Here is a 20,080-nt window from a genome sequence, read left to right as displayed (position 1 = left end):
GATTGCCAGCTGGCACGGAAGCCGAGCCTTGAATACAAGACCACAGTCCATGTACAGAATAGGCACAGTGGTGATAGTGCCAGAGCAGATAGATTTAGCTGCCGTGTTTGCAAGCTCGTTCCCGTGAATACCAACATGGCCTGGTATCCAGAAAAACGGGATAGAAGTAGCAGTTAATGAGAAATGGGCCAGTCGGTTTTGAATATCAGCGAGAACAGAGTGTGAGTCAAAGTGTAGCGATTCCAGGGCCAGTATAGAATTAAGCGAGTTAGTATAAATAGTGCAGTTGGAGTACTAATCAGCTGCAATATGATCCAGGGCAGGAGAAATGGCATACAGTTCAGCAGTGAACACAGAAGCTGTAGAGGGGATTCTGCATGCAACCACCAAAATGCAGCAAACCATGGCAGAGCCCACAGAGTAACCTGATTTGGAACCATCCATATAAATTGGAATGGAAAGGTTGTTCGAAAGATGTTCAGTAAATAAAAGACGGTACTTCCAATCGGGAGTATCTGCTTTTCTCAAACGACTTAAAAAAGGTCACATTTGGGGACTGTAATAACCCATGGTGGGATGGGCTGACCAGTGAATACTGCAATGTTATCCAAGGGCAGACCCAATTCATCCAACTGTGCCTCGATGCAAAGGCCAAAAGGAGCAATGGTAGATCGTCTGTTCTGAAAAAGTATGGCCCACCGAGGAAGGAAAACACAACCCCAGGTATGATGCTTTAGTAAGGGACAAAGTTTCAAATAATATAGTGAAGACAGTTGCAGACGACGAAGGTGTAAAGAAGGTTCGTGAGACTCTACGTATAAGCTCTGAACTGGTGAGGTGTGGAAAGCCCCAGTGCAGAGCCAAAGTCCTTGATAATGAATGGGGTCCATCATCTTTAACGCCGAGGGTCTGGTAGAGCCATAGACCACTGATCCATAGTCGAGTTTCGATCGAATAAGAGCACGATATATCTTTAACACAGAACATCAATCCACTTCCCAGCTGATGGTAGAGAGAACACGGAGGATGTTCAGTGCTCTTGTGCATTTGACTCATAGCTGCTTAATGCGTGGTATAAAGGTCAGCTTACGGTCAAAGATAAGCCCCAAGAACTTGGTCTTTGGGACCACAGGCATCGAAACTTCACTGATACCGAGTTCAGGATCAGGGTGAATACCCCATTGGCGGCAAAAGTGCATGCAAACGATTTTAGAGAGAGAGAAAGTAAAGCTGTTCGCCATGGTCCACTTCAGTACACGATCAAGGGCAGTTTGTAGTTGCCGCTCAATATATCTCATGTTCGACGACTGACATGAGATGTGAAAGGCGTCGACATACAGCCCATTTGCAACAATTAGAGGGAGTTGTTCAGTGATGGCATTTATTTTTATACTGAAAAGTGTGACACTCATAACACAGCCCTGAGGGACTTCAAGTTCTTGTAGAAAAGTACAGGAAAGTGTGGAACTGACACGAACTTCGAATTTCCTGTCCATAAAAATTTTTTAATAAAAATGGGTAAATGGCTACGTAACCCATATATATGGAGGTCTTGCAAAATGCCATACCTCCATGTTGTGCCATAAGCCTTCTCAATGTCAAAGAATACTGATACAAGATGTTGTCATTTGAGAAAGGCTTCTCTGATTGACGTTTCAAGTCGAATCAGGTGGTCCATGGTGGAGTCGGAACCCACATTGGGTGGGCGAGAGGAGGTTGTTTGATTCGAGGAACCAAACAATACGAGCATTAACCATTCTCTCTAAGGTCTTACAGAGACAACTCGTAAAAGCAATTGAACGGTAGTTTCAAAGAATCTTGGGATCTTTCCCAGACTTAGAGAAAGGTAAGACAATAGCCTGGTGCCAGGCATTAGTGAAAACATTCTCCTGTCAGATCCGGTTAAAAACAATCAAAAGAATATCAAGAGAAGCAGGATATAGATGGCGCAGCATGTCATTGTGTACATCATCTGGTCCAACAGATGTACTGCCAGACTGATGAAGGGCCAGTTTCAGTTCCACCAGTGTAAAGGGACGATTATAGTCATAGAGACAGTCAGTTCGAAAGGAAAGAGATGAACGCTCTGCCCGAGTCTTGATGGCCAAGAAGGTGGAGGAACAAGCAGAAGTGTTAGATACCCAGCAAAAGCTTTCACCTAGAGTATTGGCGATGCTCTAGATATCAGCTACTTCTTGGCCATCAGAGATTAAGATCGAGAGGGGGACAGAATTGTAGTGCCCACTTACCTTTCGAACCTTGTCCCATATGACTTTGGAACTGGTGGTAGAAGATATGCCAGTTGTGAACTTAATCCAATTTCTTCTGGCTTTGACGTCTTACCCAACTAGCATGTGCACGGGCCCGCTGGAAAGCGATGCAGTTTGAAAGTGTTGGATATCTACGGAAAGTATCTCAGGCCCGATTTTGAGCCTTTCGTGCCATGTGGCAGACAGGATTCCACCACGGACGAGGATATAAAGGTAAACGTGTCGAGGTTTTAGGAATACATTGAGCAGCTGCTTGTATAATACAGTCAGTTACTGCTGCCACACAATCGTCTATTGATGGCTAACAGACGATGGCAGGATCAAGTTCTGCGAGAGCAGTGAAAGAGGGCCAGTTTGTCTGATCCAGCTTTCACCGGGGCACGCGGGTCGGGTGGCATCGACCACGGCCAGTCTCTCTCAAGATTATAGAAAAATGATCACTGCCTTGTGGATTATTGTCAACCCTCCATGAAAACTAGGAGAATAATGAAGGGGAACAAACTGAGAGATCAATAGCAGTAAAGGAGGGACACGACTGTAACACGTTTTCCAACATCTCTTTGTAGTAGTACCCTCATTTAAGATGTAAAATGCTGTTATTATGGTTGCATAAAGAGAAATATAGTAAACGTGTGTGGAAACGTGCTTTTCTCCAATTGTAAATTTTTTTGGAGAGAACGAAAATTATTGTAGTGGTTTTATCGTAAAAACCTAACTTGTAGCAATATTTCGCTTCGAAATTTATTGTAAAAACATTATTTAGCACAAGGCATATAGTTAAATGCTTCTCTAATAATAATTTTGAGAGCCGCGGGTTCGAATCTCTATCGCACTAAACATGCTCGCCCGTTCAGCCGTGGGGGCGTTATAATGCTACGGTCAATACCACTATTCGTTAGTAAAAGAGTAGCTCAAAGGTTGGCGGAGGGTGGTGAAGACTAGTTGTCTTCCCTCTAGTCTTACACTGCTCAATTAGAGACGGTTAGTGCTGATAGTCCTCGTTCAGCTTTGGGCGAGATTCAAAAACAAACTAATAATAATAATAAATCACTTGGACCTAGATTATTTTCAAGAACGCAGCCTTTTCTACTTAGATAAACAAAATTCAGTCCTTAAAATTCAACTGACTTAACACAAGATTAACACAATCAAATTCAAATCGTCTTTAAACCTGCATAGCAAGTTGAAAAAAAGTTTTATTTTAAAGGTTGAATTCAACTTCACTTTGTCTGCAGATTGTTTACAATGTATAGGAGTGGAAAGCTCAAGACCATCTGGAATGGTAAAACTAAATATCATGCAGTTAACTGAATGTACAGAACATTCATTTATGCTCTAACCGACAGCCGTGCTTCATGACTATCAGCCTGCAGCTTAATTCTCATTGTACAAAGTTCTGAGAACGACGCCTGTTTCAAACACACAGAAAGTTGCAAGTCCTGTGACCGGGGAATATATCAAGATGTTTTCGTATAGAACATCAAGAATACCTGTTTAATTCTCCAGATATTTGTGTTCGCAACAGTGATGGAGAAGCCGTGACTTAAAGCTTTAGTTAATGAACCCATATCCTCTAGTCCTCGTTTCCAAGTGGAGGTTTTTCTTGATTATGATGCTTATTTTTGCCCGAAACATGTGAGCGTCTTTTTCACTGTCGTTTGTGTTCACAGATTCTTACCTTCTACAAGACGTCTCAGGGCCAAGGTACAACTTGTTGCAGGACTCTTTCTAGATGTTTTCCAATGCTATTAACTATAAAATGTTTGGTTTCTTTTCGGAATTTCGCACAAAGCTACGTGAGGACTATCTGTACTAGCCATCACTAATTTAGCACCAAGACTTGAGGAAGGCAGTTCGTCATCACCACCCACCACCAACTCTTGGGCTTTTCTTTCACCAATGAATAGTGGTTGGTTTGACCATAACATAATACGCTGAAAGGGTGAACATGTTTGGTGTGACGGGTAAAGTATAAGAGATATCCATGTGTTAGAGATTCTAAATCCGCAATCCAAATGCATCTTTACGTTCTAATTGTATGAATATTTGACCTCGGAAAGGGCTGTGTTATGTTTCTTTCTCAAAGCAACCAATTTTCGGTTCCCTCACACTACCTTTGAAATGACAAAATATAATTATGATAAATTCCATTCCACTGCTGTGGTGCGTTTTTTTTTTTTAATCCCTGAATTATCAAATCTGTTAACCAAACTAAATTATTCGCTGTATGGCTGATTTTGGATTTTTAACAAAAGTTTGTCCTTCTCTAAATACCACCATAATCGAGTTATTGTTATTTTTTCCAAAAGTTTCCAATAATGTTAAGTAAGCTTATTAGTCTATAGTTTTTAGGGTTCTTGGTGGATAGGCTAGTTTTAGGCAAGATATGGTTTTATGCAATACACAGAAGTGTTGGCTTATATAGCTCTTGGTTATCACTAATAAATTATTCAAATTTACTGATTAATTTGACTTATTTTGAATTTCATGCAAAGCTACACGAGAGCAGTATCTGTGACAGCCATCTTTAATTTAGCAATGAAAGACTAGAGTGAATGCAACCAATCATCACCACCAACAAGACTCTTTTACCAACAAATAGTGGGACTTACTATCACCTATCATGTACATGCTACATGGGGATGGCTGAACTGCTAGCAGGCATCTGACTAACCTTGATATGAGCTGACTGTTTGGGTTCTTACACTGGATGCTGTTGAAACCATAATGGTGTGCCTTCTGAGATGAACTTGTCTGTCTGAATGACATTGTTAGTCACTGCTTGGACAAGTGGTATATCTTGAAGGACTTGTTGATTCTGTTTACGAGTGTTGTTTCGATTCCCTGGCTAAGAAGTTCTTACTTTATCTCTTCTAGACTGATGGCTCGATCTAGTCCCAATGACAATGATCCTCATATGGATTGGCTGTCAAAGTACATAAATACGGAGTTTGGTGGCTTTTATGGGTCGTGGCTTTAAACTGATACTGTGTTAAAAAATAATAATTTCTAGCACACTGTACAAATCTTACTTTGATTTTGTTGTTACCAAAATGTTTATTTTCTAAACAATAATTTCAGTTCACTAAGTAATTTTGGAAACTACATTATATTTACGAACAAAATACAAGTTAAACCTCTGACACATGTAAATGCTGCCTTGTACATATGTTGCTTTCCAAGGGCAAGATAAAGTCGTGTTTCATAGGAATTACTTCTACTTTCCTCACTGTGAAAGTTTAACAGTTGAATTGGTTTTTATGTTACAAATTATTCCACTTTCTTCATGACCCTTCACTAGCGAAACTAGTTTATATTACTTATACATGAAACTCTTGTAAAAATCAGGAGAAAATTTAGAGTGATAAACTAAGCAGAAACTAAAACTTTCCAAATCTTTTATTTAATTTCTGTACCTACAACACAGATTGATGTGACTCATAAAATGTCTGCTCCAGAATTAACAATTTACAATTGTTAAAATGTGTTAATATTACAGTCATAAATATACGGTCTGTCCAACAGAGAAATAAAAGTGCACTGCCTTTCTTCACAGGGTATGGAAATAAATAGCACAAGCTGAATAGATTAAGCATTAGTAAATAACTCAGTTGAAAATATCACTTTCAAAAACAGCCAATTAAAAAAAAATACATAAAAACAAAATACCAACAATTCTCTGCTCTACAGAGGCATGCAAGGTAAAAAAAAATCACAGAGTGTATAATAACTACAACACAACATTCAATCATCAGGAAGATGGGTTTCTGGCAGAAGCATTATAATGGCACTTGAGATAATAACAAGTAAAGAAGCCAAAAAATTAATTACAAGTTCCACCACTTCTGTAGCAAGGTCTTAGTCAAAATAAAAAATAATAATTTTGGAACATTTAATAAATTAGAAATGTGTGAAAAAAAGTGACTAATACCATTTTCTCAGCCCAACATGGCTAAGCCTGAAAAACCTGCATCTTGTTTTTACGGGGTTTAAATAATTATATATTCAAGTCTTCATCACTAATTGTCTTTTTTTATGAAAAATAAATAAGATAATTTTGTATTACTTTACTTTGAATTATTATGTTCAACAGTTTTTGCAAACATGTATAAAATAATGGAGTGACTATAAAACTTTGACATTTCAGATTTTCAAATCTATATATTTATCCCAAATGAAATGGTATATTTTTAAACAACATACCACAACTATATATAGATATCTTGAACGGCTATGGAATATATTTACCATGAAAAGTAGTATTTGCTTCAGAGTTTGATTGTTAGGTACAACTTCTTTCTCCTTTGTCAAAACCATAAAATAGTCATTAATAATTTTATTTAGAGTTTGATTTTTAACCTATATTCAATACTATAAACCACTTATCACAATTATACCTGTCCTTCTGGTTTATGCACATCAGAAAATAAATATAACCAATTCCAAAAGATTTTTTTAAAACCTTTCACGTTTCCTTTGAATCATTACAAGGATGGAATGGTTTAGCACCAATTTAACTTTAATATGTTCCTATCAAAAATTTGTGGTTATGACTTGTGTTTGAGAACAATATTTTCTAAGACTCCTTCTCTGTGTAAGTAGCGTTACTTACATTTTTCTCAAAACATTCATACAAGTTTACATTTTCCCAAGTTTACTTTCTTGAGTTTATTAAAATATCTAAACCTAACCTATATATTTGATACGTTTTCATGAAAAAAATTATTTATTTTATACTTAAACATTGAAACAAATATCATAAAATGTTATTGGTTACTGGCTAACTTACATATATATATATACAGATCTAAGACAATATTATTACTGGTAAAATGTTTTCTTTCAGTGTACAAGTATCTCTTTGAAAGACGTTTATCTTTCACAACTAATTAAAGATTTCTTGTCAGAGTTTCAAGTTTTCACTTGTACTGTTATAGTAACTTAGTGAGATAATACTGGAACACAGGTCTACAGGAAACGGCCAAGGTGACAGAACTACTGACGTAACTCACTTTGTGTCACGTAAACTTCTCTATACTGGAAATCCTCAGAAAGGCTAACATGAAGCTCACAGCTTTCAATAACCTCAACACCATAGTTTCAACCATTAAGAAACACCAGTTTCTTATTTAATGAGAGCACTTCTTGCTGACTTCAACTTATCTATTCTCTTCTGCAAGTGAGCATTAGCAGTTTCAAGTTCTTCAATCCTGGCTTGAGCTTCCCGAACCTAATTACAACAAAAAATATTGTTACTTACAGACATAAATGTATGCTTGTTAAGTTCAAGAAATGCACACATTAGCTATCTGCACTAACTAACCCTAATTCTATGTTTACAGACTACAGTTGAAGTTTAAGCATTTCTCTGTTATGATGTACTAACAGTTACAAAGTGCAGAGCACAGTTGTGCAGCAATAGGACATAAACTATGGATCTTCAAATTTAAAGTTGAACATACTAACATGATCCCAGTGATAAGTGAGCATCGGCTGAATAATTACAGTTATCACCTCAAAATAATTTTTTTTTACCTACATCACACTAAAATGTCAGATGTTTTCCATCCATTATCAGCATTTAGCTCTTACATTTTGACTTCAACTACAGAAACTGATATGTTCAAATAAACAAGTTTACAGAATGTATATAACCATTTAAAGTGTAAAACAAAGAATAAATATGATTACTCACCCTCACAAACACACACACATAAATATTGAAATTCCTTTTTTTTTTTCAGACACCTGCATTGTTATTGCAAACGTTTCTATACCAAATTTCTACTCTTGGATTTAGCTTTCTTTAATTCTATTATATAAAGCAAACAATGTGGCAAAATAACCAGTAATTTATACCACTCAACACTTGCAGAACCCCTACCCCCAATTACTTTACATTTCATACAGGTATATTTTAAATGCATACTAACAAGCTATCTTTGCAATGAATTAAATAAAACTTCAAATTCTACAGTAAAAAAAAGTATAAAACACTTTTTAAACCCAGATATTTGTAGTCCCCCCTTTTTTTTCTATACAGAACTCTTTTACCTCTCTTAGCAGTTTTCTTTTCTCAGCTTTTATTTCATCTTCTACTTTTTCTGCATTCTCTGTAGCAGTTTTGTACCTTACAACTTGGCCTTCCAGTCGAGAAACCTGAGAAACGGTCAGTGAGGTTTCAACAAGATAAAGTATAACATTTTAAAATGTCTACCACTCAATCTTACATTAGTGCACTTTTTAACAGCCTGTTTTTTTTATCAAACTATGAACTAAAACAAAATCCTTCCCATTTGAGAAGCATGGCCTACAACTCAAATGCATAAAAATTTAAGACATAAGTCACCAGGTATCAATAAGACATAAGTCACCAGGTATCAATAAGACATAAGTCACCAGGTATCAACTATGTAAGTATAATTTTTTATTACTTTCAACTGTAGCCAGTAGATACAGCTAAACAGTTTTGTAGAATATGGATTTACAGCCACTGAAACTAATTTAAAATTGGTAACACCATAAAACTTGTAGCATGAGAACTTCAAATAACATCCAAATCTGTTGTAGGACAGAGCAGAAATAAAAATATTAGCTACAAAAAACTGAATACTATATATAAAGCATACCAAAATAAAACCTCTAAATTCAAGAAGCATGTGTAATGTTTGCTAAGTAAACAAGAAGCAATGTTGGAAACTGTTAATGTGTTCATGCAGACATATGTTTTGTGTTGGCATGTACATCTCTTGTGTTCCTGTGCCCATCTTTTATGCTGGTGTGTTCATCTCTTGTGTTCCTGTGCCCATCTTTTATGCTGGTGTGTTCATCTCTTGTGTTCATGTGTACATCTTTTATGCTGGTGTGTTCATCTCTTGTGTTCATGTGTACATTTTTTATGCTGGTGTGTTCATCTCTTGTATTCATGCATACATTTTTTATTTTGGCATGTTCATGTGCACATCTTTTACACTGGTGTGTTCATCTCTTGTGTCCATGTGCACATATTTTATGCTGGTGTGTTAATCCTGTGTTTTTGTATACATCTTTTTTGTTGGTATTCACATCTTTGTTTTTGGTACTCACATCTTTTGCATTCATGTGTATCTAGAGTAAGTGCAAAGCAATGAAAGCTGCTTCTATGGACCTTGAAATTGTCCATACAATGAGCTAAATACAGTGGTCTACCCTAACATAACTGATACCCAAATAAAATGTGATTATTAACTCCCGAGTTCAGGAAATACCATGGAAACTGAAACGTTTTCTTTGAAAAATTTACTTTCAACAAAACATTATCTGAAAGCAAAAAGAGTCATTTTTTAAATTAATTATTAGTCATGACCTATAAAAACAATTTTGGTAGTTTTTTTTCCTATTTTTAAACTATTTCTGTAAATTTCTTCAAAACTTAACCAGACTTCTCATTCCAAAATTTAGATAATTAAATTTGGTTGCTTCAACTGAAAGTAATGGAATAATTTTGTATACTTTATATTTGTACATTATGAAAACAAAATGATTCTTATTTAAATAAGTTACAACAGGATTTCTCAACCTGGTCTCCACAGAACTCCAAGATTCCATCAACTGGTTTAATAAAGCACACAAGAAAACAAAAAAACGTGTAATGGTAGTAATAAAGAAAAAGCTCTTCTGAAATTGCTACAATTTTTCTGGTCCTCTAAGTGATAAAAAAACAGACAAGGTTTTCTATTAGTTATAAATATAATGAGGGTGGGCATCAGGAAACCTCTTAGCAAATTGTAAAAGACAGAATGTAAGAGGAGGGGTCTGACTTTTTATTGGATTGCTCTTTAGACAAATCAGATTGAAGGATATAAAAAAAAAGTTATAATGTAGACTATTTTGTGTTAAATATTTTAGTTCTCGGAGAGGAAGTACATAAATCAAATAAGAGGCAATGACTAGACAACATATCACAATTTTCACACTTGGGGAGACAAGATGTGTTTAAAAATAAACATATATTTAGTAGTTAATCTGATGTTATGTTTTAATTTCACTGAAATAATAATATAGTATTTTCCTCTTCCATGCATGTGTGCACGCACATGTAGTGCCAGATCAAGACAATCATACGGCCTAGGCACCTTCTGTTCTTAGGCCCTACCAGCCGTATAAGCTATATAAAAAATTAGCACTGAGTCTATTGTGCCTAATAAATAATCTGGCCCTGTGCATATGATAGGGTTCAACTGCAAATGAAATTTCAAATAAGGTTTCTGTGGTAGCATAAAGATTGAGAACCCATGAGTTACAATATCACAACTGTATCAGTGATTCTCGCTTAATGGAGAGGAATTTCATCTTGAATGTTGTGTCACAAAATCATAATAAAAGAATTATCCAAATAGTTTTGGGTATTTCATTTGTTACTAAATAGTTATACTTACACTACATACTAGTGTAGAATTCTCCTGTTCTAGTTTCTTCAGTTTGAACTTATAGTCACTGACTTGCTTATTAGTTTCTCCTATTTAAAAAAAAAAGTGCTTCCTAAAAATAGGAATAACAGCTAAAACAAACATAATATACTTAAAACATCTATCAATTATTCAGCAAAAATATCCAATTAAAAGCTGTATGAATAAAAATACATTTAACACCTATTAGCTATTATTATTACCAGAGAAAAACACTTATAATGAAAATAGTGTAAATAAACTTTTATAACTAATTTAAATTATGAGACAAAAATACTCAATAAAAAAAAACTTAGAGATAAAAAGTCTATTCTTATCAGCTGTTTCTAAAAAAAATCAATGATCACTATGACAGCAAATCTCAAGCAATTTGGTACTAATACGACTTGTACTGCTAGTAAGGTAAGTTATATAACCTCCCCAAGTACAGAAAAGACTAGAATGACCACATAAAATGCACTGGTTTAATGTCTGAAACCACCAACAGTTTATTCCATTCACCTCATTAAACAGTGAAATAACTCAGTTAATGTTTAAGAGGAGCTATATGAACTTCAAGTGAATTCCTAAGCTATAGGAAAATAGCATAGAGTTGTCAGTCATGTTCTAACAGATAACAATAACAATTTGACAACACTATCCCAATATTTAAATAATACAAGATTTCAAAAATATGGTATGAATGGACTTGCATACATATTTCAAATTTTGTATGAAATTCTGCTATTAAAATTTTGTTGTTTTTTTCCTAGATATAATGTGCAACCATATACATATGTAGTTTAAAGGTAAAATAAGTATTTTTTCTTTATAAGTTTGATATTCAGTGCATCAAAATAAACACTACAGATTCTTTCAAAGTTAATTTATCAAACAACTGCACTCTAACCAACACAAGAGAGTCACTTACTCTGTACTTCAAGAAGTTTCATTTCAGGACCATTTGATTGTGGACCATGTATTAATGTAAGTTGTTCCATTCTTGCCGTCTTCTGTCTCTCTTCTTCCAAGTCTAGTTTTAATCTATGAATCTAGTAACAAACACATCTTATTTACAGTACACTATTCAATGGAGCAACCAAAGACTCAGATGGATAGATGAAAATATTTATAATGTTGTGGAATGAACAGAAACCACTTCATGTTTGTAGTTACACACACTTTATTTTCTAACAGAATACGCAGATAGATTATAGCTTTAGTAATATATCACATACTTAAAAGAAAGATGAATATTCAGATAAGTAATCTGTTTTCCAATTAGATACAGGCTTATGCAGATCGAGGAATATTGAACTTCATAAGACAGGTGAGTAAAGAACTTTCTGGACAACAAAAACATGAATGTATTGCAAGTTCAATGGATAGCTACACACATTATAATAGTTAGATACAGACAACCAAATCAATGGATATTCTAACTGATATCTGGATACACAGATAAATTAACATACAAGTAAATGATTATGGTACTATTTGATTTTTCACATTAAGGTACTCTTTCATTGGTTATATTATGATACTATTTGACTGTATGTATGTTATGGTACTATTTGACTGTATGTGGATTATGGTACAATTTAACTGTATATACTATTACCACTATTTATCATGTGCTAAAAACATGTAGGTCCAAGAAGTCTTGATAAAACTGAAATAGAAAACTTATAACCTGAGCTCTTTCAAAAGGTCCACCTTTCAAAAGTGCTCAGGTTATAAAAGTTTCTATTGTCACTATTTGATTGTATATGCTATGGTTACCACTTGATAAGTTACACTATTGTTAATATTTGATGGTTTATACTATGGTTACTATTTGATTGTTTCTATTATGGTTACTATTTGATTGTTTCTATTATGGTTACTATTTGATTGTTTCTATTATGGTTACTATTTGATCGTATATACTATGGTACTACTTTATTGTAATGACTAAACACACAGAACAATAACTAGAAAACAACAAGCCTACCATTGACATTCACTAACATTTTCAAACTTACTTCATCTAGAAGTTCCTGTTTCTCCTCAGCAAACCGCTTTAATCGAAAATCTGTAACAGCAAAATAATGTTGGTTCTCTACTAAAGTAGAATCTATATATTTGAACATTGGTAATGAACTTAAAAGCACTCTTTTTACACTGATAAAATTACAAAAATATTACAGTGTGGCATCAACTGATATTACAAGTATTTTATGATATTATAGAATCATCTGAGTTATCTATGACATCACTTACAGTGATCATCACAAGTAATGAAACCCAGTTTCTAGTTGTATAAGTCTGCAAATAAAGATTTAGATTTAGGCTCAAGATGAATGAAACAGTGAGAAGCTTTATGCACGCTTGTAAAACACTTAAAACTCATAAAATTTATTCTGTTTCAGGACACCAGGTGTCCACTATCCACATATCTCACCTAGAGACCCTTCTCCTGCAACTTGAGAAACTAAAGCAGTTTTGTCGACTGGTTTTGGAGCTGAATTATCAGGTGTGCTTCTAAAACAACTACCATCAATGTCTCCATTCACTAGAGATTCCTCTCCTTCCACTAATACCAGCCCATGTTCCTGGAGAGATTATACAATTCCAGATTTAATTTTCTACAAATCAGATGATTAAACTAAGGCTCATCCTGGAGGTAATAAAAGTGTTCAGCTCTTATTATTCTTGTAAAGGCAAACTTGTTTGTTATTATTGTATAATAAAAGTAATAACTGTTCAGCAGAGTTTGATTTTAACAATATTCAAAACTATCAAATTACATACTTGAGCCTAATGGTTACTGGAACACAGAAACATGTAATAGTATTGGAAAGGACACTAAGTCTTCAACAAATGTAGCACAAAAAAAACTATAGAATTAATAGGTTTCAATTTCTCTATCATGCTTTATTTAATAAATTTGAGCTATTATACATTACTTGTTAGATTCACTGAATAAAGTGATTCAGTAAGTCTTCTTTAACTTTTGATACTTAAAATAAAAACGTGCATTACAAACGTGTGAAAATTTAAATTTCCATCTCTAGTACTGCTAGTGTTTTACTAGAAAACACTATATTACAAAAAGACTATCAAATGATAATTTAGGTCTCATAAAAACTTCACAACTTTCATCTTTCCTTTTAATTAGAAGATAGAAAACCAGAAAAAAATCACTACATGAAGCTTGTTTTACAATCTCTCGTTCATTACTCTTACAAACTATGAATGTAATCCTATAGAATTTAGCCCACCCAACACATCAAGGTTATACAAAATTACTTCAATATCCACAAGTAGTAGTTTATGTTCTGTTTATTTTTCACACATGTATACTCCTGCATAAAAGTAACACACAGTTATGTACTTTTGATCTACATGCCTACATTACAAGTTTCACATTCTACTCACTAAACATATCACAAGATAAAGTATTGCAAAACCTTTTTAATAATAATTCATTTCAATAACAAATTTTAAATACAGATAAAAACTACAGAAATATTTACCTCTATTAACTCATCTCTTTGTCTCAAACTTTCTTTTAAATATTTAATCTCTTCTTTCACTTCCTTAAAATCCCTTTGTAACTGGTCATATGCCTAAAGAGAGTTAAAGAGAAGAAAAAAAACATTTTTATGTTATTATTGTACCCAGAGAAGCAAGATAAACACAAACAACAAGTAGGGATAGCCAAACCAAGCCTCCTAATAAAAATATGAAACAATAAGTAAAAAATTATATATATATATATATACAAAAGACTAACATCCAATAAATGAGTGCATCAGAGGTCAAAAACTATTCTGAACTTTACTATCATCGTATTCAAAACAAAAACTGATTGCACTTGACCACTAAAACATTCTAAATCAGGATTGTTCAAAATGTCCATCATTTAATAACACAAACATGACAAAAAATTTAAAATTCACACACAAAAAAAGCAGAATATTCTTATTATATTTATTAGTGGTGGTAGTGAATATATATTATAAATTTCACAGACATCAAGCTTTTTGAAATTTATTACAGACTATTAAAAACACTTATGGGACTTTGGCAGCCTTTAGCCTAACATACAATGTGACATTCACACAAACAATCAATCACCGTCTACAGTCACTCAGAGAGGTTATCTTCTCTTTATGAAGTTATATTTAAAAAAAAGACAAATACAGTAAAACAAGAATTAGTATCATTACATGATAAAAATAAAAAAACTAGAATTCACCTTTTTAATACAGAAAAGTAAAGCATACACTATCTCCATCAAATATACTGTTAGAATTACTATTCACATACAAAATGCACACATAACAAAATAAATAAACAAAAAACTAACTACAGCCCCTCCTAACCTTTGTTTTTTATTTGAAGCTTGTAAGAGCACTGTTATGTGGGTTTACTTTACTTTAATCTCTTAAGAGTTTAATTTTTATAATGTTTAATTAAGCTGCAACATTATCACCTCACATTAAGCTTAGTTACTTTATTTAAAGTTATCTTAATTAATATATCATTTAAAGAACTATCACACATAAAACTGGAGATATAGAAGCTCATAATAGTCAATGGATAATATTTGGAGATTTTTGTGACAACACTAATATGAAGTATTATTCCTAAACAACCTTAAACAATGCTTATTTAATATTTTTGGAAAAACACTTACTCGATACTTTTCTTTGTAGTCTTTCTGAATCTGGATATAATTTTCTTCCATTTCTTCTATTTCATCTTTCAGTGTGTCTACGTTGTACGTGAGAGAAGATTTCTCATTGTCTAACTGAGCATTAGTGACCATGGCTTTATTGAACTTTTCTTCTAGGTCTTGTAACTGATGCTATAACAAAACTGAATGATATTAACACAAACACAGTCATGTAAAGTCTTTCATTTGTAACTAAAACTTAAAAGTATTAACACAAATAAAATAATATAAGGTCTTTCATTTGTAACTGAAACTGAAAGCCATTAATGCAAATAAAATCATGCAAGGTCTTTCATTTGTAACTGAAACTGAAAGCCATTAATGCAAATAAAATCATGCAAGGTCTTTCATTTGTAACTGAAAGGTATCAACACAAATAAAATTATGTAAGGTCTTTCCTTCATCCAAATCTATGAGACAGTGAGTAACAGTATGCTAACTCCAAAGTGATTTATCCAGATAATTATCCCAATTGTTTTAATACTAACACAGTTTTTAATACTCTTCTGACTGAGACAAGTAATCTACGAGTGTTTAGGAAAGAAAAATAACCCTAAAACTTTCGTACCTTCAGAGAGCTCTCTCCTGATCCTGAAAAAGCTCATTTTTGAGTATTCCTATTTTTTGTGATCACAATGGAGTGATCCAAAGTAACAATTTGTATATATACGTAAAACTTGATTTCATTTTTCTTGGCCTCATAACCATCATAAAAACAAAAGGATGAGTGATAAAACCCAATCAATAATAACTTCAGTACATATACATTATAAATTATGATTGTGCATGAACTTCTGATGAAATAAAAAAAACAAATACAATAAACTGAAAATCATAAAGTCAGTATATGTCATGCAGGGTAAATTTAAATAAAGCTTTGAATTCAATACATTCATACATCTGACAAATATTACAGCTGATAAGAAGCCATCAGTGTTGCATTTATTTCACACTTTTTATCAAAAGCAGCAAAAATGTTTTGATAACTTTGGCTTTTCTTGTAAAATAAAAATTACATTTTAGTTTACGTTAAGATGCTTTATAATATATGCTCATAATTTTGTTCTATTTATTGGGGATTTCAAACTCATGAGCTCCTTAAATTTATGTACAAAAACAAGTTCAACATAGTTTATTTCCAGTAATTACTCCATAAGCAAACTCATTTTTGATATATATACACGCACGCCACACACACACATGTTGGGGCCTGTCTCAAAGAAAATTTTTATGTAAACACCACAAACTACAGGGAATGTCCTAAGGAGGTCAAAATTGAACTTAACCCTACTCCTATTTCGTGAAGCCTGTTGTTAATTACTACCAGCCTATTGAGTCAATCTCAAACAATCTTGGCAGGTTGATGCTTTAGACAATGTTGAATATTCTAAATGGATGCAATGTCAAAGCATGACAGGTTCTGGATTCTTTATCAAACAACCCTACTTTTCTCATGGTCAACAGGATGTATGATGTTCAAGATGGGATAACCTTAACATCTTAACTGTAAATTGTACTTACGAAAAAGCTTTGTTATAATTTTAAAATTTTGTGATAAAGTTTAAGTTCAGATTATCACTTTCAAATATATGATTGTTGTTAAACTTGCACTGTTTTAATTAAGATTAAACATTGCCTTTCGTGTCACAGACACTTCACTGTGTATATACTTCAGGCAGTAAAATACACGTCAAAAATTTATAATTATTAGAAGACTGCTCAAACTGAAATATACATTATAATTAGAATAATAATAAAAGTTCTTTGTAACTTATAATTTAACAACCCTTGAAAAAACCTTAATTAGCTGACTGATCACAGAATTTTGCAAATTAAGTCAAATACTATTAAATTATTTCAACAGCCTTAGTGTAATTGTATATAATAGTGATGACAATTTATGCTTACTTTAAATTCTCTTGAATTCTCTACATCTGTGGAATCCTCGCTGCTGCGTCTTGAACTTGTGTACGACGAAGCATTTGAGACAAATGAAGAAGACCTTCCCTTTATTACAAAAAAATAAACCAGTGTCAGAAAAATAACAAGTGAAAATAATAGTGACAAGTGTGAACCTGATAATAAACAGAAGAAAGTAGCTTTATCAGTTTAAATACTATGATAAAAAACCTCTTTTTAAACAACCTACCAAACTTAGCAGTTTAATGATAACCAAATTTGATGTTGGCACATTTAGTGTAGTTATTTGTTAATGATTGTTTGTGAATTTCATATCAAATACTTAGAATATTCAGAAAATTAAAAATTTTAACCTAATAAGCATCTCATTTCAACAGACTTATTTTAATTTTTCAGGTCTGATTGTCATGAAGTTTCAGCAGTTAACCTGTTACAATAGTAAAATATTTTTGATAAAGTTAGAAAATGGCAACTGTGAACTTGATACTGTTCAGATGGCTACAGATTTGGTAATTAGAGAATTTTTTATCAATTAGAGAAAATTATATTAGTTTATATTTCAAATACACCTAAATATAATGACAAAAATTCTAATGCTCATTGCAACCCAATCAATTCAAACTAACATTCAAATTAATACCCTAAATGACTAAATCTTCATAGCAGAGGATCATTTATGGAAGACCACACTTCTGTACTAGGTGTACTCTTCACCCAGGGTGGAAAGAGGTGTCTCAAACACGGGCAGAAATTGTGACGAGCACATCCAAAATGGTCAGAACAATGATTGGATAATTATTGAAACTGCACAGTATTGGAATTTAAATCCCACAGAGTACAACAATTTGGTAGAAGGAAAGAAGATGTGCCTCTGGGTATAGAATGGCTCAGGTTTGACAGTCCATACACAGCAAGTCAACTGCATTCAAAACCCAGCCACAGGAAAACAACATCCATGTAGGGGTAGTAAAGAGAATACCACCACCAGTAAGTCAACTATAATCCAAAATCCAGGCACCAAGAACTGGCATCCATGTGGAAACACGAAATCAAATCATACTGTTTTCATCTCAAATTCAGCAGGACTGGAGGGAATCATGTACCCTCCAATCTATCAATGGGACACATAATAGCAATATGATAAATTATTTGATTGATCCAATAACTTGAAATCTACATGAGTATACAGTATAGTGAAGACATCTCTGTAATGTAAGCTATCTCACTCAAAACCAATCTGACAGGAACTGTCCCCAGCAGTTGGTATAAAAAAAAAAACTATTGAGGGATAGCGTAAGAAGAAAAACCATATTAACTTTCAAACGTTTCCACCGTGATCATAACACAGATGGAAAGTACAAGAGTATATATGAGTGAGGAAACAGGAACACCTATAATACATGTGTGAGGACTTGTGTTGACTGGTTCAGTTCTGAAACCACAACCTAGCTACTGGCAATAACATCCATGTGGAAGTAGGACAAAATATCCCAACTAAAAAGGGAAACTGCAATTTTGACTGCTCACTCCAAAACTACATCCCCATACAGAGATGGAGCATTAGGTTAGAGGACATCTCATCATCTACAACAGCACAACACCACTGCCCTACTCTCAACTGAATAGTTTTATAATTATTTGTATCATATATCATTATCACATTCAGGAGAATACCTCAATGGTCCACCACCCCAACAGCTTGGAATTATAAAGTACTAAAGATTCTCATACTCAAATGGAAGAAGAAGGGGAGAAAAAATTTGGTGAAGAGCCCAAAGGAACATCAACAATGAAGATGGTGCAATGGGAGACCACATAAATCCTATTTTGAAAAGCAGACTAATCCTGATTTACAAAGAAATGGCAGGGATGGACAGCTATTCAATTCTGCTTTACCCACATAGTCCATGGATTAAGTACAGTCTAAAACAATAATGTGAATGAAGCCAATATACTGCAAGGAAGAACCAAATGAGCAATCTTATGGAACACCCCATCTCAACAATATGTCTTTAGTGCCCACAGAAATTATAATTGTTAAGTCATCATGGCCTTACAGTGTGAATTTTATTAGTTTCAATATACCTGGCCAGGCATCACTCAAACAGGAAAAAGGGACATGCCCCTGAGAAATTAGACATGTATGTATGCATTTGTGTGTGTGTATTCATACATAAAGAGGTATCTTACCCAGTCAGGGTCTCAACAAAAAGTGAAGGATAACAACAACTGGAAGGTGGTACCCTAATGAGGAAGAAACAGCTACCAAAAGTAGGTAATGGAAGATAAACATATGAGGTGTAGTCCTAGCACTTAACAGAAGAAGTACTTCCAGTATACAATAATGGTGAGATGTAGATAAAAGTGAAAACACAAGAAATTGAGTATGAGGGAAAAAGGGACAAGAAAGAAAATTCCAAAGGAATCAAAAAAGAGAAAGGAAAAATTCAAGAACAAGGGAGCAGTGTCAGGAAATAAAACAGCAGGAAAAGAACCAATCAACAGAAACTTTGAAGACAATGAAGCAATCCAGAGAATATACAGAACACACAAGGCTCACTGAATCCAATTGTGATTAAAGATTGAAAAGAAGGAAACAAAAATAAAGGAAAGGAAGAACATGCCCCATGACCTTCCAAGGTGGAGAGTAGGAAAAAGTGAAGCAGAACAAAAAAGGAGCTGAAGCAACTGAGAGAACCAGATTCTAGGTCAGCCAAAAAGTAGCAATCAGAAAGACCTGA

General features: G+C 33.7%; 1 protein-coding gene across 4 annotated transcripts in view; it reads right to left on the bottom strand.

Annotated features, from left to right (window-relative positions):
- Positions 1-5,651: 5,651 nt before the first annotated feature.
- LOC143252505 (leucine-rich repeat flightless-interacting protein 2-like) overlaps positions 5,652-20,080 on the bottom strand; it is a 55,478-nt gene continuing 41,049 nt past the window's right edge. For all 4 annotated transcript variants that reach the window (XM_076504749.1, XM_076504750.1, XM_076504751.1 and 1 more), the window contains 9 exons: positions 17,328-17,426; positions 15,381-15,551; positions 14,215-14,307; positions 13,140-13,290; positions 12,721-12,770; positions 11,628-11,748; positions 10,688-10,767; positions 8,325-8,429; positions 5,652-7,500 (listed from right to left, as the gene is read on the bottom strand). In XM_076504749.1, coding sequence (XP_076360864.1) covers positions 7,396-7,500; positions 8,325-8,429; positions 10,688-10,767; positions 11,628-11,748; positions 12,721-12,770; positions 13,140-13,290; positions 14,215-14,307; positions 15,381-15,551; positions 17,328-17,426 — 975 coding nt within the window. In that variant the 3' untranslated portion in view covers positions 5,652-7,395. The remainder of the gene's footprint in view (positions 7,501-8,324; positions 8,430-10,687; positions 10,768-11,627; positions 11,749-12,720; positions 12,771-13,139; positions 13,291-14,214; positions 14,308-15,380; positions 15,552-17,327; positions 17,427-20,080) is intronic.

Source organism: Tachypleus tridentatus, chromosome 6, assembly GCF_004210375.1.
Source record: "Tachypleus tridentatus isolate NWPU-2018 chromosome 6, ASM421037v1, whole genome shotgun sequence".
In the NCBI taxonomy this organism is placed as follows: Eukaryota; Metazoa; Arthropoda; class Merostomata; order Xiphosura; family Limulidae; genus Tachypleus; species Tachypleus tridentatus.
Note: the sequence above shows the minus strand (reverse complement) of the source record. Positions and strands in the feature narration are given on the sequence as shown.